The sequence below is a fragment of the Bos indicus x Bos taurus genome, chromosome 14 (genome assembly GCF_003369695.1).
Source record: "Bos indicus x Bos taurus breed Angus x Brahman F1 hybrid chromosome 14, Bos_hybrid_MaternalHap_v2.0, whole genome shotgun sequence".
In the NCBI taxonomy this organism is placed as follows: Eukaryota; Metazoa; Chordata; class Mammalia; order Artiodactyla; family Bovidae; genus Bos; species Bos indicus x Bos taurus.
The window spans coordinates 30,347,841-30,372,289 of record NC_040089.1 but is presented as its reverse complement, the minus strand read 5'-3'; the positions used below and the strand labels follow the sequence as shown (position 1 = coordinate 30,372,289).

At 37.2% G+C, this 24,449-nt stretch overlaps 1 protein-coding gene across 1 annotated transcript in view; it reads right to left on the bottom strand.

Annotated features, from left to right (window-relative positions):
- Positions 1-24,449, bottom strand: part of MTFR1 (mitochondrial fission regulator 1) — a 60,143-nt gene that overhangs the window by 19,755 nt on the left and 15,939 nt on the right. Inside the window, exons 3-4 of the mRNA XM_027561083.1 lie at positions 18,306-18,404; positions 10,783-10,898 (exon numbers count right to left, since the gene is read on the bottom strand). Coding sequence (XP_027416884.1) covers positions 10,783-10,898; positions 18,306-18,404 — 215 coding nt within the window. The remainder of the gene's footprint in view (positions 1-10,782; positions 10,899-18,305; positions 18,405-24,449) is intronic.

Here is a 24,449-nt window from a genome sequence, read left to right as displayed (position 1 = left end):
AGCAAATGAACCTTTCACTATTCTTCATCCTCACTACAACTAAAATCTCTGGATATCATATATACAACAAATGTAAGCTGACTCTCAGGTGGAGAGAAGGCATATGGGGTGGGACCTGAAATCAAGAAAAAAAAAATCATAGGAGTTCCCTGAGTTTTCCTTCTGCCTTATATATGGTAGACTGGGTGCTTGAGTAACCCAGACATGCCAAGAGATGCAGGGAAGAAAAAAAAGCCCCAACAAAAGCCTACTCTTTAGCCAAAGCACCAAGAAAGGGGCAGCCTCCCATGATAGATAACTTATAAATAAAACAGTGGCTCTGCTCAAGGCAAACATCACAGGAAACACTGTAGCTCTACCTCCACCATGCTACAAAGACTTAACTTCCCTCCTTTTCAGGCTGCAATGAGGTGCCTGAATCCCTACAAGGGAGTGTTGGAGAAAGCCAGGACTTACCCCACCTCCCTGTGGGTGCATGTGTACTAAGTCGCTTCAGTCTCTTTGCAACCCCATGGACTGTAGCCCTCCAGGACCCTCTGTCCATGGGATTCTCCAGGCAAGAACACTGGAGTGGGTTGCCATGCCCTTCTCCAGGGGATCTTCCCGACCAGGGATCAAACCCTTGTCTCTTATGTCTCCTGCACTAGCAGGCAGGTTCTTTACCACTAGTGCCACCTGGGAAGCCTTTTTGTATAGTGAAAGGCATTTCCTCTATCAGACAATCCTTCTGTGTACACATTATCCAGAGGGCCATTTCCATTTACCTCCAAGGGTGAACAAGCAATGTGTGGGTGTGTGCTAAGTTGCTTCAGTCACGTCCAACTCTGTGCAGCCCTATGAGCTATAACCTTCCAGGCTTCTCTGTCTATGGGATTCTCCAGGCAAGAACACTGGAGTGGGTTGCCATGCCCTTCTCCAGAGGATCTTCCCGACCCAGGGACTGAACCCGTGTCTCTTAGGTCTCCTGCACTGGCAGGCAGATTCTTCACTGCGAGCGCCACCTGGGAAGCCCTGTAGGGTAGTGGAGACAATTTGGGGAGCCCAGAATTACACCTCATCCAGCAGTAATGAGGCATCCTCCCATCTGCAAGGATTGTGTTCCAGATGGCTTCCTGAAGAGCTGGAGCACCCACTGCTTGCCAGGTGAAAATAAGGACCACTGCCCTCGGGGTGAATGGAGGCTGAGTGGGAAACCTGGATTCTGCTCCCACTTGGGAGTAACAAAGTGGCACCCACGCTTCCCTTGCTATTAGTGAAAGCTATTAGTAAAAGAAAAAGTTTAAATGATCCAAGGTCTCAGATACTCAAAATACCTGGATTTCAATAAAATCACTTCTCATGACAATAACCAGAAAGAACACAAATTGAATGAAAAAAGACAAATGACAGATGCCAACTCTGAGATGACAGGAGATGTGAGAACTATCTGACTGATTTTAAAGCAGCTACAATAAAAATGCTTCAGTGAGCGTTCACCACCACTCTTGAAACAAATGGAAAAAAAAAAAAGTCTCAGCAAAAAAAGGGGGGGGGGGCAAATAAAAATTTTAAAGCTAAAAACCACAATGCATAGAATCAAAAGCAGAATGACGACGACAGAGGGAATTGACAGTGAATTTAGAGACAGAACAATAGAAATTATCTAATCAGGAAAACAAAAAATGAACCAACTAGGAAAAAAACATGGAGCAGTCTCAGTGACCTGCAACAACAGAAGATCTAACATTTGTGTCATCTGTCCTAAGAGGAGAGGAGTAAAAAGGCAAGGCTGAAAAAGTACTCAAAAAAATAATGGCAGGACTTCCCTGGTGGTGCAGTGGGAAAGAATCTGCCTGCCAACGCAGGGGACACAGGGTTGATCCCTGGTCTGGGAAGACTCCACATGCTGCAGGGCAACTAAAGCCTGTGCACCACAACCACTGAGCCCTCACTCGAGCCCGTGAGCCGCAACTACCGAGCCTGTATGCTGCAGCTACGGACGCCTGCATGTTTACAGCCCACACACCACAGCTACAGAGCCTGTGCTCTAGAGCCGCAACAAGAGAAACCACCGCGATGAGAGGAGCCCATGCACCACAATGAAGAGTAGCCCCCACGGCCACAACTAGAGAAAGACCACACAAAGCAATGAACACAAAGCACAGCAAAAAGTATATACTGAAAGTGAAAGTTTCTTAGTTGTGTCTGACTCTTTGTGACCCCATGGACTGTAGAGTCCGTGGAATTCTCCAAGCCAGAATACTATAATGGGTAACCATTCCCTTTTTCAAGGGATCTTCCTAACCCAGGGATCGAATCCAGGTTTCCCACATTGCAGGGGGATTCTTTACTAACTGAAACACCAGGGAAGCCCAAGAATACTGGAGTGGGTAGCCTGTCCCTTCTCCAGTGGATCTTCCTGACCCAGGAATAAAACCAGGGTCTCCTGCGTTACAGGCGGATTCTTTACCAGCTGAGCTACCAGGGAAGCCCCATTAAAAGTAATAATGGCAAAAGAATTGTAAATGACCTAATATTCCTTTTCTGGAGAAGGGGAAGAGAGGTGACATGCCTTATAGTAAGGCACATCTCACTATTTTATACGTGAATTTGAATTGTGCAACTTTAGTAAAAAGAATAAGGATATCTTTACATAGTATTTCCCCACCACTAAACACAGATAAATTAGAACTATTTCTCAGTCTTGATAACTTACATGCTTTATTTAAATTAGGATACAGTTTGGTTTGCCAGCTCCCCAAATGCTATTAGGAGCTCTTGAAAAAAATCAGTTTATCAGTTAAATAAAACTGTCCATTTTAGAGGAGGTTGTTTCATGAACATGCCCTCAGACATTGTTTAAGGCCTTTGTCAGAAAGTATTCTCAAAAGTGTAAGACAAAATTTTTTTTAATTTAATTTGTGTTAACTTTTTAAACCAAGATAAATAAAAGAAAATTGTAAAGCAACTAGAGAAAGTTTTTCCCTAATAGGAAAGAGGTCCTATTTGAAGGACAGAGGTTTTCTCAACTGAAACCATGGAGGCTTGAAGAAAATGGCACATTTTTCAAGTACTAAAAGAAAATTCTATGAAATTCTAACCTTATATCCAGCAAAAGCATATACTTCAAGACTGGGACAATCAATAATTCTCAAATTAATAAAAACTCAAAGAATTTATTGCAAGCAGAATCTATCCAAAAAGAATGGCTCAAAGAAATTCTCTAAACAGAAACAAAGCAATAAAAAAAGAACTCTGCATCAGACAGAAAGAAAAACACAATGATAATTTAAATTCTCCTCTTGAGAAAATAAACTATTAATTTCAAATATTATATTATATTGTCCTATGTCATTCAATGTGTCTGCAGAGAAGTTTTTTAAGAAATTATAAGACCTAACATAATAATTTTATGTGTGCTCAGTCGCTCTGTCATGCTACCCCATGAACTGTAGCCCTCCCGGCTTCTTTGTCCATGGAGTTTTCCAGGCAAGAATTCTGGAGCAGGTTGCCATTTCCCACTCTATGGTATCTTCCTCACCCAGGGATTGACCCTGTGTTTCTTGAGTTTCCTGCATTGCAGGTGGATTCTTTGCCACTGCGCCAAAATAATAATTACATAAATGTAAATAGTTTATATACAAAAATTAAAAGACAGATTGGCAGAATAAATTTAAAAATATGACCCAACAATAGTCTATAAGAAACTCACTTCAAAGGTAATTATATAGGCAGGATGAAAGTCAAAAGAAAAAGATTATGCAAACATCAACCAAAAAAAGCCAGTTGTGACAATTATATTTCATTACATGGACTTAAGAGCAAAGAAAATTACCAGGGGCAGAGAGTAACATTACATAAGAGTAAGAAGATAAAAGACACAGCAATCCTAAATATGTATGCACCAAACAATAAAATTCCAAAATATGGAAACCAAAAGCTGATAGAACAGAAAGGAGAAATCCACAAATACCGTTAGAGACTTCAACACCTCCTCCACAATAACTGTTAGAATAAACAGGGAATCAAGAAGCATACAGAAGAATTTAGCAACACTATCAACCAACAGGATCTATTTGACATTTATAGCACATTCCATTAACAACAGTACACATTCTTTTCTATTACTCATGCAACATAAACCAAAATGACCTATATCTTGGACCATTAAAAAAATCTCAACAAATTTTTAAAGGGATGAAAATACAAATGACCCTTGAACAACACAGGATTTAGGGGCTCCAACCCTCACCAAAGTCGCATACACAGTGCCTCAGATTCTGTAGACAACCACCCTTGGATTGTACAGGACTATACTACTTACAATGGAAAATATCTGTACACAAATAGCCCCCCACAGTCCAAACCTGTGTTATTCAAGGGACAACTGAATACAGTTGTGTCCTCTGATCACAACAGAATCAAACCAGAACTCAGTAACTGAAAAATAGCAAAATTTCCAACAGTTGGAAACTGAACAACAAACTTCTAACTTCAACAGTTAAAAGAGGTTGTCTCAAGGGAAATCAAAAAATACAATGAACTGGATTACAATATAATTACAACATACCAAAACTTGTGGGATGCAGATAAAAGCAGTGTTGAGAAGTTTACAGCACTAAATGCTTAATTAGAAAAAAGAAAGTTTCAATAATATCAACTCTCACCTAAAAAACCTAGGGAAAAAAGGCAAAATAAACTTAAAGCAAGCAGAAGGAAGAAAATAATAGATAGGAGCAGAAATCAGTAAAATTGAAAAAAAAAGAAAAATCAATAAAAGTGAAGTCTTGTTCTTTGAAAAGATTAATACATGGACAAATATTTTAAAAAGAGAAGACATAAATTACTAATATCAGGAATGAAACAGGGGACAGATTTCTAGAGACCTCAGAGGTAAAAATACAATCTACTATATCTCTTCCAATATGAAATTCATAAAATAGTCACATAACTTTATTAAGGAACTTGAACTCATAATTTTAAAACTCACCAAAACTTAACTACACCTATGGCCAATTAATCGATGTCAAAAGAGGCAAGACTATAAAATGGAGGAAAGACAAGTCTCTTCAGTAAATGCTGCTGGGAAAGCGGACAGCCACATGTAGAAGAATGAAATCAAACATTCTTTAACATCATACACACAGAAATAAACTCAAAATGGATTAAAAACCTAACTTTAAGACCAGATAGGCAGAAGACCCTTTGACATAAATCACAGCAGTATCTTTTTCAATTTGTCTCCCAGAGTAATGGAAATAAAAACAAAAATAAACAAATGGGACCTAAACAAATTAAACTCAAAAGCATTTGCACAACAAAGTACACCATAAACAAAATGAGAAAAACAAACCACAGAACGGTATAAAATATTTGCAAATGATGCAACCAACATGGGATTAGTCACCAAAATTTACATACAACTCATACAGCTCAATATTAAAAAATTTAAAAATGCACAGAAGACATTTCTCCAAAGAAGACATACAGATAGCCAAGGAGCATATGAAAGATGATCAACACCACTAATTATTAGAGAAATGCAAATCAAACTACAATAAAGACCTCACACCAGTCAAAATGGTCCTCATCAAAAAATACACAAAACATAAAATGCTAGAGAAAGTGTGGAGAAAAGGGGTCCCTCCTACACTGTTGGTGGGAATGTAAACTGGCACAGTCACTATAGAGAACAGTATGGAGGTTCCTTAAAACCTAAAACTGGAACTACCATATGATCCAGCAGTCCCCCTTTTGATCTGGAGAAAAACATGGTTTGAAAGGATACATCCACCCAGTGTTCACTGCACCACTGTTTACAATAAGCCAAGACATGGAAAACCTAAATGTCCATCCACAGATGAATGGATAAAGAAGATATGGTAAATATATAAAATGGAATATTACTCAGAAAGAATGAAATAATGCCATCTGCAGCAACACAGATGGACCTGGAGATTATCAGACTCAGTCAGTCAGAGAAAGACATATATCACAGATATCGCTTATGTGCACAATCTAAAATGCCTTTCCATGAAAAAAATCAATCAATCAATGTCACCAAAAAGAAATCTCCAGATCCAGATGGCTCACAGAATAACTCTTCTAAATGCTTAAAGAATTAATGCCAGTTCTACACAATCTCTTCAGAAAATAGATAAGCTTCATTTTTTGAAGCTTGTTATTATCCTGATACCAAAACCAAAGGATCAGAGACTTAACTGTAAAACATAAAACTATAAGCTTGAAAAAACAAAAAACAGGAGAAAATCTGAAGGATCTTAACACTAGGTACAGATTTCTTATACTGACACCAAAAGTATGATCCATAAAAGGAAAAAGGAACAAATTAAAATTTTAAAGTTTTGCTCTGTTAAAGACTGTTAACAGAGGAAAAGACAAGCTTTAACCTGTCCCACTTTACTTGTGCTACTTGCCCTACATTTGGGAGAAAATGTTTATAAACCACATACCTGAAAAATGACTCATATCTAGCATATACAAAGAACTCTCAAAAGAAAACCCAATTAGAAACTGGGAAAAAGACATGAAGAGACATTCTATTCAAAAGAATATGAAGAGAGCAAACACATGAAAAATGTTTATCATTAGCCATTAAGGAAATATAAATTAAAATCCTGAGATGCACAATATACACCTATTAGAATGGCAAAAAATAAAAAAGGAAAAAAGTGAAAACATCAAATGGTGAGAAAGCACAGAAACTGGCTGGTGAGAATGTAATGATTCAGCCAGTTTCTTAAAAAAATAAACACGCAACCACCTTGTGACTCACATGAAGCAACAACTCCACTCACGGGCATTTATCCCAGAAAAAGGAAAAATCATGCTGGTTCAAAATCCTGTACATTTATATTAACTTTACTTAGAGAAGCCAAGAACTGGAATCAATCCAGATGTCCATCAGCCAGTGCATGGTTAAACAAACTGTGGTCCCTCCATACCAAGGAATGCTATTAAGCACTTAAAAAAAAAAAAAAAAAAGAACTGCTGTTACACACAGCAATCTGGATGCATCACTAGAGATTATGCTTAGTGAGAAAAGCCAGTCCCAAAAGACTGCATATTGTATGACTTGATTTATACAATTATCTTGACATGACAAAACTGTGAAAATGGAAAATAGGTACATGGTTGCCATTAATTAAGGAGGGGTTGGAGATGTGAGGGAAGTGACTGTGGCTATAACAGGGAGCCAACATGAGGGATTCTTGTATTACAGAAATATTCTGCATCTTGACTATAGCAGTGTCAGTATCCTGGCTATGATAATGCACCATGTTTTGTAGGACGTTACCACTGGAGATTAACGGGTATGGAGAATGCTTCTGTACCCTTATAACGTCTGTGCTTCTGTACTTCTTATAACTGCATGTGAAGAATCTGTGCTGCTGCTGCTGCTAAGTTGCTTCAGTCGTGCCCGACTCTGTGCGACCCCATAGACAGCATCCCACCAGGCTCTTCTGTCCATGGGATTCTCCAGGCAAGAATACCGGAGTGGGTTGCCATTTCCTTCTCCAATGCATGCACGGATGCGAAGTCGCTTCAGTCGTGTCCAACTCTGTACGACCCTATGGACAGCAGCCCACCAGACCCCTCTGTCCATGGGATTCTCTAGGCAAGAATACTGGAGTCGGTTGCCATTTCCTTCTCCAGAAGAATCTATAATTATCTCAAAATTAAAAGTTTAGTCAAAAAACAAACATCTTAAAAAAGAAAGCCTCTTTACCTGCTAATCCTGTAATAACCTGGTCTGTTCATGTAATGTTGTGGCCCCTCCCCTACCTATCATTCAAATCAAATTCCTTCTTTGCTATTGGATTATTTGGTCCTTATTTTACTCAGCAAATATCATTCAAATAAAATTACTCTTGCTAAAGTCATCTTTCAACTACAAAACAAAATGGAAACCTGCTAGTGTTCTGGTTTACTCGCCTCTAAGTATTTGACACTGATGGCAGCTTACTCCACTTCTCTGAAGCTCTCCTACCTCTCCTTCCATGACAACACTCTCTGTTGGTTTTCCTCCTGCCTTTTGAGCTGCCTCTAGGGGGTAGGGAAGTCCCCTCTTTCTTTTTCCCTTATTTACTTCCAAGCATTTCTTGTCTTATATATGCTCCTTGAGTATTCTGGGTATCAGCCATTCCATCCACATGTCCTTATCAATATCTAACTATATCAACAACCTCCAGAGCAAGTGTCCCACAGGACACTCAAGCACAGTGTCGTCCACACTGGACTACCTCCTATTCCTGTCCACCAAAAAGAAATCTGTTTTCTTATATTCTTATTAACTGTTACTCCATTCTCATAATATCCTACTCAGAAACCTAGGACTTTTCCTAGACTCTTCCTTTCTCAACCCCAATACCTAAAAAGTTTGAGTCTTTTAAATTCTTCTGAGCATCCTTTTGGTCCTTTCTCTCATGTGTTCTGTCAGTTTCTTATTTAGTCAAACTTATCATCTCTTATTTAGCCTATTTCCTGGCCTGGCTCCCCTCCACTGTTTATACTGTTTACAGGAAATTTTAACTAAAATACAAATTTGGTAATATTACAATGGTGCTTCAACTTCTTCCAAGCCTCCACACTGCTTTCAAGAAAAAGTATAAATTTCTTACCCTAATATGTATGACCTTTAAACTTCAACCTACTTTCCATATTCATCTCCTACAGCTTACCCTTCTCTGCTACTCTCTAGCCTCACAGAGCCATTTGGAGTTTCCTGAACATGCCACGTGGGCTCCTGATGAGTACCTTTATTCATGTTTCCTTTCCCTGTAATACAGCCTTCCCAGTTGGATGGCTCCTATTGCACCTCAGCACTCAGCTCTGGCATCCCCTCCCTGAGAAGTCCCCCTGAACCTCCCATCCCCAGTGGCCTACTGTATTTATTTAGTAGTCTTTCCAGTATTGCCATTATTGATTTCTTTTTGTAATCTCCTCTAGCAGATATTTCCAAGTATTCCTGGAAAGCCACGACTGTGTCTTACTTTATCTCTGTATCCTTGATATCTAATAAGAATGAAGAGTTGAATAAGTGTTTATTAGATTGAACAGAAGTCAATAATTGATTCAGGCTCTATGAAATCAATGAAAGCATTTCTCTTACACTATCTCCTTTGAATCAAAACTCATCCTGACTATACATACAAATCTTCTAATATGATCTACCTGCTACCTGCTAAGTCACTTCAGCGTGTCTGACTCTGTGCGACCCCATAGACGGCAGCCCACCAGGCTCCCCCGTCCCTGGGATTCTCCAGGCAAGAACACTGGAGTGGGTTGCCATTTCCTTCTCCAATGCATGAATGTGAAAAGTGAAAATGAAGTCGCTCAGTCGTGTCCGACTCTTCGTGACCCCATGGACTGCAGCCTACCAGGCTCCTCCGCCCACGGGATTTTCCAGGCAAGAGTACTGGAGCGGGGTACCATTGCCTTCTCCGAATATGATCCACAGTGATGCCTTTGCTCTAATAAGACCATTATATTTACTCTACTTATCTAAACACATTTATGATAAGGTCTCTCTGGTTTCATTTTAGAATGTAAACTTCTGAAGGGCAAGGAATTCTCTAATTCTTAAGGACCTAGAACAGTTTTATGTCTCTAAGAACTTTACAAATACTAGCTGAGTCCTTGAACAGAAAAGATGACAACCCACCGCCCCCTCCACCCCCCGAAAAAAAAGGACCAAAAAGAGAACTGAATTACTAGAGATCATATTAGGCTAATAAAAGGAAATACTGCAGGGACTTCCCCGGTGGTCCAGTGGCTGGGACTCTGTGCTTCCACTGTAGGGGACCTGGGTTTGATCGCTGGGCAAGGAATGCAGATAATACCACTCTTAATGGCAGAAAGTAAAGAGGAACTAAAGAACCTCTTGAGGGTGAAAGAGGAGAGTGAAAAAGCTGGCTTGAAATTCAACATTAAAAAACCTAAGATCATGGGATCCAGTTCTATCACTTCATGGCAAATAAAAGGGGAAAAAGTGGAAGAAGTCATAGATTTTATCCTCTTGGGCTCCAAAATCACTATGGATGGTGACTGCAGCCATGAAATTAGAAGACTTTTGCTCCTTGGGAGGACAGTTATGACAAACCTAGACAGCACACTAAAAAGCAGAGACATCACTTTGCGGACAATGGTCTGTCTTAGTCAAAGCTATGGTTTTTCCAGTAGTCATGTATGGATGCGAGAATTGGACCATAAAGATGGCTGAGCACTGAAGAACTGATACTTTCAAACTGTGGTGCTGGAGAAGACTCATCAGAGTCCCTTGGAGATCAAGGAGATTAAACCAGTGAATCCTAAAGGAAATCAACCCTGAATATTCATTGGGAAGACTGGTGCTGAGGTTGAAGCTCCAATACTTTGCCCTGATGCGAAGAGCGGACTCACTGGAAAAGACCCTGATGCTGGTAAAGATTAAAGGCAAAAGGAGAAGGGGGCAGCAGAGAATGAGATGGTTAGACAGCATCACTGACTCAGCGGACATGAATCTGAGCAAACTCTGGGAGACAGTGAAGGACAGAGGAGCCTGGCGTGCTCTGTCACAAAGAGCTGGACATGAGTTAGGGACTGAACAACAACAAGAGGGAACTATGAATAGACTCCACATGCCGCAAATAAGTGTTCAAATACCACAAATAAAAGATCCGTATGCTGCAACTAAAACAAGTTTTAAAAAAGTTTTAAGTTTAAAAATAAGGAAATACTGCAAACGTATCATCTTAAAATAATGAATACTGCATCTCAGGCTTATTAGCCACCCAAACTAACCTTTGTCTTGTTGAACACTCTCCTTCTTCTTCAGCTACCCATCCCACATCAGCAAAAGACACCACTGCATCCTCTCCCGAGGGGCTAGAGCTCCATTCTGTCGTAGGGCTGGTCAGCTGTAAGTTACAAATATGGAAAATTCTTCATCTGGCACCAAAATGGTAGCATGAAACATTTAATTACCTAAAGGAAAAGCTTCAGCTCTAGCATTACAAACACACAGGCAGTTTCTCACATTTCCACTGAAGGTCTCCACAAAAGGGACCTTTATTTATGTCATACTGTTGTTTAATAATATATGCAATCTCTGAATTAGAATTTAACTTATTCAATTTTTATTTTATAGGTCAAATGAAACTAAAAAAACAAATACCTCTGTTCATCTTCAAACACTAAGAAAATTTTTAGAATCAATTCTTTTCTGAAGAGATGTAGTAAAAAGTATAGCAACAAGAATAAACAAGCGACCTTGCTTTGTGCTAAATCTGGCAATATTTTTTAATTGATATTGCTGTTATAACAATGAAAATACATTTTTAAATGTCATTAAATCTCTTGATTTTTAAATAAAAGTATTAACTAAAGAACTGAAAATACAAATAGCAGTAGACTTCCCTACCGAACCTTAAACACAGAGATGAAGGAACAGAATATTCTGAAATAAATATAACAAAGAAAAAGCATGCAAGTTCTGAAATTTACCTTCAAAACATGGAAAAAGAACTTAAAGTTTTGTAATATGAATAGCCTCAAAGCCAGAAGGCCAATGAATAATAATTTTAGAATAGTTATCAAATTAACATAGTATTTCCTATAGGCTTTAAAGAAAGAAAATGCAGACTTTTTAATTTACCTTGAAAAAACTGGAAAAAGAATTAAATTTAATTTTTGTTATGGAATAATGCCTCAAAGCCAAAAGGCCAATGAATAATTTAAAAATAGTTATCAGATTAATATGATACTTCCTATAGGGTTTAAATAAAAAAGAATATGCAGACTTAATTGAAGTAAAAAGCTTAAAAAGCCAGAGAGAGAGATTTACATATTTACATGTTTATCAGAAAGTCTCTACTGTAACCCATTCTTAGTTTGAACCTTCTTACTATCATTGCAGATGAAGCTTTTGGAAGCTACACTGAATTAATACTTCTTCCTCAACTGTAAAATATACCATACACACACATAATACTAATATGGTTAAAAATTTTAAATACCTTTAGGTGCTAGTTTATGAAGATCAGTTTGGTTACGTAATTCTTTGTTTAGAAAATAAATTTTGTTCTAATACAGTTACTAGTTGGTAGGAAGAAAGGTATATTTATGATAAATTGAGTTTTGACCTGAAGACTTCTTCCCTCCCCATAAAGGTTAAAAAAATTGCTGTTTTCGTCTCAGATAGTTTTGTTCATAAAAGGAAGCAAAATGATACTTTTCTAAGAATACTCAAAAATATAAGTTTTGTGACAGCTTGTCATTTTATAATGTAAAGATTATACAATACTTCTCAATTTTACATCTGTAATACTTCATATATTAAACATGAAATGATGCTTTTTGCACAAACTTTTTAAAAAAAGATTATTCCATGGACTTAGTTTGTAATCTTATTAAACATTGATTAAATGTAATCACTGAATTAATATGTCTACAACATGTACTCAATGAAATGAAAATGTTAATGACACTGTCAAGCACCAACTCCAGAATTAATATCTGTATCATTTCTAGTTGACATCCTGCCCCACAAAATAAAGCAGTTTAAGTATTTAAGTTACATATCTAGATTATAACAGTGATTTATGCCACCAAAAAAGCCTAACAAAGTCCCTGGGGAAACCAAACTCATACTAAAAAATAAAACTGAAAAAACAGTAATACTAATCTTTTTTTAAAAGGCCTCTTCCACTGTTGCTGAAATGTGCATTCAGTAGCATAAGCGTGAAATGACGAGGGCAATTCACTCAGTAAAGTGCTAGTGCAGGTGAGGTCTGCATAGGCACCGGGTCTGAGGGCACGGACTTCTAGCAAGTGTGATGTAGACGCCACTACTGACATGCATGGATGACTGATGGGAAGTTTGAAAAGTAAAGGTCAACTTACTGACGGTTCCAGCAAGGTCCTGTCCTATCACAGCTATTGTTAGTAGGGGGAAAAACAAAACAACAACAGTGAAGAGATAGAAAAGTGTTCTTTTTCAAAATCAAGGGAATTATACAATTTAAAATTAGTGTTATCAGTATCCAAAGTCTTTTCAGGAAGTATGAAAAGCATTTCATTCAGAGCAAGATTTAGTAGCACTGTATTTTTTACTAATCTTAAGAAATTCAAATCAACATTTGATACAATTTAAATTATCCAAGATTCAATTATATTTCAAGAATTTTACCAAAGTAACTTTAGGTGATTTAAAACATCCTGATAATGTAAAACTATACTAAAGAAACTGATTTATTAAATAAAATACATAAAAGAAAAATATAAAGTATTGAAATGCTTAAAATATTAGAAGAACTCAGCATGTCCTCATGGGACTTTTCATAAAATAAACACACTGGTCCCAGGAACCAGGATTCTCTGTTTCTTGCCAAAAACGGTGTAACAGTAAATATACTCAGTCTATTTTACCACCAGTTGTTTATAGCTAAATGCAAAACATGTATTCTTCAAAGCAATACTGTAAAATATTGATAACAACATCTAGCTTTTTTATTTGTAGATTTAATTATTTCTCTTTTTCTACCAATTCCTGTCATAGTTAAAATATTAAAAGCAGAATTTCTACATTTTAATATAGTGACACCAATAGGTCACAGGGCATGCCTGTGTAAAGAACAACAAATACTCTAGCTGAAATGTAGGCACTAATACTGCTGAATGATGTGGTCACTTAAAAAAAAAAACAACTGAGCATTTATTAACACTTTCTATTCATGACACACCTAGAATGGGGGAGGGAGGAAGGTGAGGGAAAATAGGGAGAAGGAAAAAAGACCTGAGAGTCAAGAGCGAGAGAAATGTGTATCTCTCAAAATAACCCAAGAAGGTAAGTAACAGTATCCCCAGTGGAGAAACAAGTCTCTAAGAAGTCAATTACTGAGAAAGAATAAAATATCATAAACGTTATTTACAGAGCTGGGCTCCAAATTACTATGCCAGGCTACCAAATTTATACACATAACACATGTAATCTTGATTTGGTTATCCTTAACGGCCATCTTATAGCAAAAATATTAATATCAAGAAATGGACATCGCACACAGTATGACATTTCATGCTAGCATACTGCGGATTATCAGAAAGTAATGGATAATGCTGAAGGGCAGGTCCCTGCTAGTCATGGCCTGATAAAAAGTGGTCCACTGGAGAAGGGAATGGCAAACCACTTTAGTATTCTTGCCTTGAGAACCCCATCAACAGTATGAAAAGGCAAAAGATAGGACACTGAAAGATGAGCCCCCCAGGTCGGCAGGTGTCCAATATGCTACTGGGGAAGAACAGAGAAATAGTTCCAGAAAGAATGAAGAGGCTGAGCCAAAGCAGAATGATGCCCAGTTGTGGATGTGTCTGGTGCTGAAAGTAAAGTCCAGTGCTGTAAAGAACAACATTGCATAGGAACCTGGACTGTTAGGTTCATGAATCAAGGTAAAATGGACAGAAATCAGCAAATTTAATACAGATGACCATTATATGTACTACTGTGGGCAAGAATCCCTTAGAGGCAATGGAATAGCCCTCAAAGTCAACAAGAGTCCAAAATGTAGTACTTGGGTGCAATCTGAAAATGACAGAATGATCTTGGTTCATTTCCCAAGGCAAACTATTCAACATCACAATAATCCAAGTCTATGCCCCAACCAATAAAGACGAGGAAGTTGAAGTTGAATGATTCTATGAAGATCTACAAAGCTTCCTAGAGCAAACACCAAAAAAAGATGTCCTTTTCATCACAGGAGATTGGAATGCAAAAGTAGGAAATCAAGAGATACCTGGAGTAACAGGAAAGTTTGGCCTTAGATACAAAATTAAACAGGGCATAGGCTAACAGAGTTTTGCCAAGAGAATCCAATGGTCATAACGAACACCCTCTTCCAACAACACAGGAGATGACTCTATACATGGACATCACCAGATAGTCAATACTGAAATCAGATTGATTATATTCCTTGGAACATTTATCAGCTTACTTCCTTGTTTAATATCTCTCCCCTGAACTATATCCCAGTAAGGGTGAAGATCATGACTGTTTGGTTCATCACTGACCAACAATACCTAACATAATACATGGATCTCACGTTTATCTGCTAAACGCCATGTGGCAGGTGGTTGTTTTCCTTCCAGACTTAGTGTGAGAATTGTAGTGAGAATCTTACACTTGTTTAGTTACAGAACATTCCCTTCTCCACCAATTCCAACAATCACTCTTAGCCATCCCAGAAACTAGCCTGGGGCAGGGTTTCCACAGGAAAAAAAAGAGGTAGTCCAGGTAAAATTACCCAGAGGTCTGCAGGTTGCAGAGCAGGGATTCAAACTCCTATAGCACAGGGCCAAGTTCCCACCCATCCCTTTATCTGAGAGCATGCAAGATCACTTTTTTGTTGCCTTAGGTTTTTTAAGTGTAGTATTTATTTATTACCCCCAATAAGCCACACTTAAATTCCATGTGTTAAACTCAGAAAATTTTAAATTTATAAAAATGACCCTAAAGGTGCTTTAGTGATTACTTTCATATTTGCCAACAGATAGGCATGTTACTGCTTTAAACTTTCTTCAGCAAAGTATGAAAACACAACCTGTAAATGAAGTCCTCAACCCCACTGCAAAAGCTCCTGAAGAGGTTTTTAAAAAACAAATGTATGAAAGTCAAATATATGAAATTCAGATTTAGTAAGCTTTGGATGACATCTATATTCTTTATAAGCCCTGTTAAGTGTTTTTGTTGGGGGTGGGGGTGGAGCCTTGAGGGTGGAGCCCAAGCATGCTTATTTTTTAAAGCTCCTGGTGATTTAAATATGCACCTAGTATTGAGAACCACTGTAAACCAAAACCTCTGAACCCCATTCCAACAAACAATATAGCAAAAATATATTGAGTGCTTTTACATGCTTTTTTACATTCATTATCTCATTTTTATTACCAGCACAATATTCCCTGTGACCATTAACTGGATTCAGGTGTAAATAAACATGTTGATCTATGTTCTGATCTGTGACCCTATAAATATACAGAAATCAAATTTGTAAAATCACAGAGTTCATTTAGTGAGCCAAATAAGTTTAATTTGCTATTCTGCTGTAAGGTGGCAATAACGATAAAATCCCACCACTGGCATACTTTTACTGTGCACTAATTATGTACCAGTTATGATACTCAGAGTTAGATATCCTAACCCTCACATCACAAAGTAACATTCCTGGCTTGCCCCTCGTTTATGTGAGAGTCTTACTTGTCCAGATAATGGGTCATCTGACAACAGTGAAGAGATGGTATGATCTAGAAGGAACATACTGAGACCTAAGAGTTCAGAGGTGAAAACTGCTGTGAGGGTGACACGGTTGAGGTGCTGCCTGTGAGTGTGGGTACAAGGGAAGGAATAGAAGTGAAAGCCAACAAGAGCAGAGGAAGTAAAGAAAATATGAAACTGTGTTTCCAAAGACACTGAAATCACCCAGGACAACAAAGAACTGGCTTTGACTACTCCTCCTGAATTGACCCATGAATGCTTCATTCTCATGTTTAATCTATTTCAACTTTTGTCTCCTAAACAGGGCCCCATAATGGGGTCTGCTCTCCTTGGGTCTAATGGTGGCTTCCCAGTTTCAGACTTCCTATAGTCATGTTGGAGTCCTAGACAGTCCAAACATATTCCATATCAATCAAACCCCCACTTAGCCAGAAGAATAGCAAAAATGTTGTCAATGTTATTACTCTGAACTGCATCCCTTATATTTTTCAAAGATTCTCCATTTTTTAAAATTTCTGATAGACTTAGTAAAAACAAAACAAAAATACCAGAGGATACAGAGGAAAAATACCAGACAAATTATCTAACTAGCAGATAAAACACTTTAAGATTGACTTTGAATCTGAAAAGCAGCAGCGCTACAAAGCTGCCTAGAAGCAAAAATCTCACTTTAAACAAATGTCTTGTTTTCTACTACACTCTCAAGTAGGTCACCAGTATTTCTCATACCTTATTCCTCTCTCCTTATGTTAATCTCTTTTCAAATGTAGCTCCTGTACTAAACCTAAAATTCTTTTTCTGCTCAGACCCTTCTAAGTAACTAATAACATTGAGAAAGAGGCTCCTTCCAAGAAAATGAACTTGGCCCTAGTACCTCAGTCCACTGACTGTCAAGGCAGATTTGGGCTGCTACCAGAAAATGCTAGATTATCTTCATTGCTTTCATTCACATCTAGCTGCTGCTGCTACTGCTAAGTCGCTTCAGTTGTGTCCGACTCTGTGCGACCCCATAGATGGCAGCGAACACAAATGCTGAATCAAGTTCTCCTGCAACTAGGTTAAGCAGATTGATAAATAGAATTAAATGAATAGTGCAATCAGAAGAAAGTAAGTCTTGGTTAACACAATAGTTATTTGAAGGAAACTGGCAAATAAAGCAATCAACAATTGGTGTCTAACTGAACTGAATTCTCAGATATTGTGCTTGACAGAATTACTACCATAGGTTTCTCCATTTTAATTTTTTTTAACTTGCTAAAATTTATCATTTTGTATCATTTGATAAAAATTACTTCTGGAAGTTCCAACTTGTCAATGTCTAGACTGATGCACAAAGGTTTTGCCAGTCAATCTGCTAGTGGGCACAATAATGACCAACCTTGCTAGTCAATCTGAACAAATGATAATTTCTACCACTTACTGAGGAACAGACTGTTAACTGTCTCTACAAGGAGAAGTAATTTTTAAGTAAGACATCATATCTAGTAAGCTCACAAGAGCACTTCTGAATTATGAATTAAATATATATCTTCCACATTTCACATGCTAATCTATTATTTAAAATTGGTATAAATATCTGCTGAACTTTATATTATACTTAAATGTTGAACTGAAAGGTTTTGTCTTATTACTGTTGTAGAGAATTACTGAAAAACAAGAACAAAGCTATGTGATACATGTCTAACACTAAAACAACAGTAAGGAACAAAAGCCCAGATCAAAAAAATATAACCTTTATATCCAAGCAAAGAGGTGAGTGGTTCCTGATTTGGTGCTAGAAGACAATGTTCAAGGTCACCTGGGAATTAACTGCTTGGCTTACTATATGCTTCTAAGTCTTCAAATATGTATTCTTAAGGATAAATGTCTTAAAGAGCTTAAATAATCACTTCACAGAGGAACTAAAATTAGAAAGACTTTACTGTGGTTTTTATCCTCTTATTTTATTGATAGTGGCATCAATGGGAGGAGAGGTTCAAAAAGTACTTTTAAAGCTGCCTTGCCTATTTATATTACCAATGAACATATTAATATAAAATCTGAAATATATAAAATACAGTACCTGAAACTGAACTCTTGGACACTGGATCAGAGATAAATTGGTACCAATTTTCCTTACAATACTCCGAGATGACCCATATGGCTTCCCAGACCAAAGAACCTAAGGAAGAAGGAAAGACCAAAAGTTCAATGACAAGACTTACAGAACTGTTCATACAAAAGCATTGGACAATTAATTGCATGACAAGCTGACACATTAATTATGGAATCAGAATGCTCTATGTTACAGGAAATGAGCTGATATTTTTCAATTAAAAATGTAATAATATATATAGCAGGCTATTATTAATGCAGTAAAGCTTAATGTGAGGCATCATATAAAAATGTAAAGAACAATTAGTGGGAGTTGCTTAGAGGTTCAACCCCTGGTCAGAGATCTGATCCCACAAGCTGGCATGCCCCCACCCCAAAAAAAGAACTACGAGTAATTGTAAAATATCATATTTGGAATAAAAACTCATCTATTTTCATTACGCTTCCATACTATTCTGCAAAGGAAGCTATTTTATCTCCTCTGCTTTATTTTTAGAATTTTATATATGTATAAGTCTCTCAAAACTACAAGCTGCTTTTGTTACAATAGGCTTTCAAAACAAATGCAAATCAGTACAAAGTTCAGAATCTGAATTTGTACCATGCACGATGCTTCATTTTGTTCGCTTATACAAGAAGGCCTGGCCAAGGGTGAGTGGGGGCCAAAATCCAGTTGTACTACATTTTCTCATGAGGCCCTGTCTAGGGGGAAAGGTACCTTTTCCTAATTTATACAAAGGTACTAAATGGGTTGTGATAACCCTAATGAGCAGAACTTTTCAGATGAAATCATAATACAGAGGACATTATGCTATGCTTAAAGCAAAAACAAACATAAACCTCCAAAGCAAAAAGCAAACAAAAAATGCATGTTAAATGTTAAATCATTACAACATGTACCTTGAAACTTCGCCCCAAGTATATGCTCTTTCCTTAAAGAGAAAAACTATCCATCTGTTTTCAGTGCTATACCTGAAAGCCTGGACAGAAGAGGTAAAGAGAGGTAGTATGCTATTAAAAAGCAATTTTAAAAGACAAGAGGGAGAATGATGTGACTATTTACTTAATTCATTCAACTTAAATATTCAATTATATCCTAGCATAAATAATGTATTCTGGGCCATGAACATTGACCCCTTTTTAAAGTTACTCCATGCCCATTCTAATCTGAAGAATGGAATTAGTTTGATCAAGCAGTGTTCGTGTAAAGAGCTATGGCTTCCGCCCATAATCCTAACCAGACCTCTAGACCATTTTAAAAGCATGTATAACTTGTAAAACAAACAGAGAAGCAGTCTGATCTCATATTTTAGCAATCAAATCCAATTTAAGGTTAACAGTATGAGTCAATGCGAGTATCATGGGGTATATATACCTCTGCCCCAGCCCATGTAACTGTCATCATCAATATGTTCAAAGTTTCAGAAAAATAACAAGGACCCTGTGTGCAGCACAGGGAACTATATTCAACATCTTGCAATAACCTATAATGAAAAAGAATCTGAAAAAGAACAGATATTTTCCTATATATGTTTAACTGAAACACCCTGCTGTACATGTGAAGCTCACACAACACTGCAGATTAACTATACTTCAATTGTTTTTTTTAATGCATTAAAACAATGTTCAACGTTACACTGATGATTTTACCTGGGAGAGTTCTGGAAAGTACTAATAGCCTAACACTTCAACCAACAAAAATTATATTAACTCCTGCTTTAGAGACACAAATATTTTTTAAGAAATAGAAAAGGATGATATAGATTGGAAAATTGGTCAGTGGAAAGACATCAATACTGAAATAAGAACATTAAACAAAGGATACAAGAGAGGAAGCTATGTGAAGCTTAGAAGAGAATTACGTGGAGTTGAGGAAAGGAAATTATCCACACCAATGATCATACAGAGGATCATCACATGAATAGTATTAATAACACATGAGAACTAACAGCAGGAAGATCACCTGACCAGAGGAAAAAGGGAAGAATAAGAGGCCAAGAAAAAATAAGGACAAGTAATTCTAAAATGGACAGTATTCAAGCAAACTCTTTACCTTATACACGTTAATAGACATAGATCTTTAAAGAAAAAAAAAATCCATAGGGCAATAGTAACTACACCAGTCAACCATTTCTGATGTCTTCTATTTAGCCACAAGTGAAAACTCTATGATGTACAAGTAGAACACTATTTATGCATCATAATGTGACAGTTACACAGCCTAATGTGAAACCTTTCGTCCCTCCAGTAAGCAAAGATCTTACCTGCAGATGGAGAGGACAAAAAAGCTCACAAAGAAAAGTTCAGAAAGGACTTGCCAAGGTCAGGAACTAAGATTTCTGCCAGCTTTTAGCTTTCCTTGGTATGCATGCTTCAGGACTACGTTTCAACTACTATCTTCCCATTTGCTTAATATCAGAAGGAAAGACTTAGCAGGTGCCTTCCACAAAAGAAGGTGGCCAAAGACTCAGTATTTACTTGTAAGGAATGAGTAGACTATTTAGGATTTTTGTACAAAGTTAAGGAAAGTAAAAGAACAGACTGCTTTACATGATTATTTCTTTAAGTATACATAGTGGACTAACATAATGTGGTTCTTCAGTTACTTGTGAACTGCATAGCATTTAGCACCAAAAAATATGAAGCAAGGGTCTAAATGAGCTAGTGACTGGGATATTCAGAAAGAGGAGGAGCCGTAAACTTTACTGGATTGAAGAAAAAGTTAGAAGAAGGAGCAGCTAACTTCCAGGAACTCTAAAACTAGGTCTGACTATTTTTTTCTATTCAGTCCTCATGGAGGGGGCAAAGTCGTAAATGGCTGTGAAGAAATAATGAACAGATGGTATGGAAAGTCACCATCTGTGCATGATGGGAGGCTGCACGGCCCAAGCGCATCTCCTGTCCTAACCGGTTGCTGAACTGGCTTGTCAGGATACTTGTTTGCAGAAGGAAAGGCTTCCTCTAAAGATAAACTGTCGTTAATATTTTCAGATGTTAGAGAGAGGTCAGGGAGAAAACTGTCATTACTAGACAATTCCATTTCATTAAGAAACAAGAATTCAATTCCATTAAGGAATAATTAAATGAATGGAATTATTAAATAAAATGTTTTGCTTTATTCATAAGAACTACTGATAAATAATGTAATAATGAATCGGGAGGGGGGTGCTTGCGTATCTGAGTCTAGTAATGACAGTCCATAACATGTAGCAACAGAGTTTGAAAGTGATGACAGCAAGGCAGGAGGATGACAACAGGAAAGCTATCTGTTCTTTTTTCAGTGTGCCATGCTATTGTCACAGTGCTGAAGCGTGAGGCTGGAATCCGAAGCTGTCATCTATCTCATTATGACGACTGCTCTCAAGCTTTATATGTTAACTCGTTTGTTATAGACTAGTTTAATCTGTATTTCTATTTGAGAGTCACCACTTAGCAAGAGAAAGTATAAACCTAATTCTAAATAAATTTTTTTTTCTCTAGAAAAACTATGTAATACTAACCCAAGGTTCTTATTCTGAGGTTCCCATATCTCTGAAATTATATGCAAAATTGTGTGCATACACAACATTTTTCTGGGAAGAAGGGCCATACTATTAATCAAATTTTTAGGGAGTCTAGGACCCAACAAGGTATAAATTCTTAATTCCACAGGAACCAGAGTGTGTGTTGGGGAGAAAGAAGTAAAGATATGAAGATGAAATTCGGTAACAATTTTGAACTCCCCAACTGAAGATAACCTTTGCCTCAGTTCTCTTCCTCCTTATCTAAACTCCTAGCCACATTCACACGCTTCCTCCAAAGCACAAGAGGAAAACAAGGGTACAATTCTCAAGTATTACTGGAAATACATTACTAATTCAAATTAGATATTTGCTATAACTTTTCAACGTAAAATACTGAGATTAACCAGAATCACATTAGATTCATAGCTTGCTTTCTCTAGTTTAAAAACACTTTTACTTAAGGGCAAAAATATAGTAATAATACACTGAGAAGAAAGTGTGGACAAATGTGAGTACAGCAGACCCCTGAACAACACTGAGGTTGGGGGCACCAAGCACTGCCCCACTTTCCCGACAAAATCCACAAGTAACTTTACAGTTGCCCCCATATCCACAGTTTCACATCCCCGGATTCAACCAACCATGGATCCTGGAGTACTGTAGTACTGACTACTGAAAAACATCTGCATATCAATGGATGTGAGCAGTTTAAATACACATTGTTCAAGGGTCAGCTGTATATAGTTTTAAAGTCAAACAAATGTTGAGGCCAAATGGAAGGCAATGAAGAGAAAACAGAGAGGCCTCAGCAACATGTAGGACTGGCTTTAAAAGCCAAGATTAAAATAAATAAAAAAATAAAAGTAGGCACTACCACTTATTGTCTGTTTAAAGCTGGCAAGTCATTGATCCCTCTATATTTCCCTTTCCTCATCTATAAAATGGGGACCTCATGCCTATGAGCATTAAATGAGATAAAAGATTTAAATTTGTATTATTTAATAAATACTGTCATTTCCCCTATTATAAGAGGTAGTAAAGTACACTAAAAAAAGGATTTTGGAATCAGAATTGGATTCATTTTATAGCTCGGCCACTTATTAGTCAGGTAACTTTAGACAACTCAGTTAAACACTCTTGAATTTCAGGTTCCTCATCTGTTTAAAAAACAAATCATTGTCCTAGTGAACACAGATAATATGCCTAAAAGAACTGGGTATACTAAGCCAATGAATGATAGCTATTATGATGGCGCTGATTTGTGTGATAAAATACAAATAGGTTATCATCACCAAAAATAAAATCCTGATCTCACTTGCACTTTTTTTTAGGCAGATAAAAATACGTAAAGGATGAAAGCAGTTTTTGTTCTTGAATACATTCAAACACAGTACTGAGTTCATTTGTATATCTAACCAGTGAGAAATACATATTTTATCATTGAAAAATGGAACTAAAAACTGGTTGATTTTTTTTTTTTTTTTTTTTTGCTTTTCAGACTACTCCTAGGTAGCAGGCTGAGAGATCCAGGAAACAAAGATAGAAAATAACTCCAAAGGTTCACACTGCTTCATGTTAGGAGAAAATTTATTTTTATATAGACTCAGTTAACTGGTTAAAAGTGATGATCATATGTTACATTAAAAAAAAAATGGTATTTCCATCTGCCATTAGTAAAAAGGGCTGTCAGTTTTTATTACAATATTGGGAGCAAATGAATGCTCTCTTACCTGGTCCATTCTTTGATGAAAGGCACCCGTTTTAGAGTTCAAAATGAATAAAGCTAAATAAGCAAATTAAACCAAGTAAAGCATGTTATCTGTTCCTGAAACAAAATTCTGCACTTTGGCCTCAATCAGCCCTGGTCACATTGCCCGACTTTGGGCGGGGGCAGGAGGATGACAGAGCAAAATGGTAGGAAGTTCACTATCACTGACTATACCTACGCTCCATACAAGCCACTGGCAGGCATTGTACATACCCTGCCATTTAACCCACAGGCTCACTGTGCAGCAGCAGTTCTTCCCATCTGTACTCTGCAGATGAAGAAAGTAACTGGCAGAAATACATTTCAGACTGAGGTGTGTGTGCGTCCAAGACCTATATGATCTTTCCACTAAACTACACTTCTTACTAAAACTGCAAAGGAAAAGGAATCACAAACTGTAAAGCTTCATGTTGGGGGACTCATTAGCAACAAAAGCTTCCTGACTTTTCGAATGGAAAAGAAATTCTCTTGCTGTCAGTACTGAAATGTTCATCTGCCCCAGGTAGCCAAATAGTGGTAAGCGGCAAACAAGAAAGGTGGTATAGCGGCCCTAAGTGAAATAGGAAATGTGAGAAGATGTAACTGAAAAAGATGAAAGTATTAACTTTACAAACCATTTTCCCATTGCTTATCCTCAAGATGATAATCTCAAAATTATGCAACTATAAAAAAGGGTAATTTTATTTGGTTCTTTGCTTTTTATCTCCATAGAAAACATTTAACTTTGGGAGCTTGGGGGAATAAAAGTTCAACCTTCTCAACATAAAGAGACACAAAATAAAACCAAAACATAAAAGCAATGCAATTATAAGTATACTCAAATTATGTAACTTGCCTATAT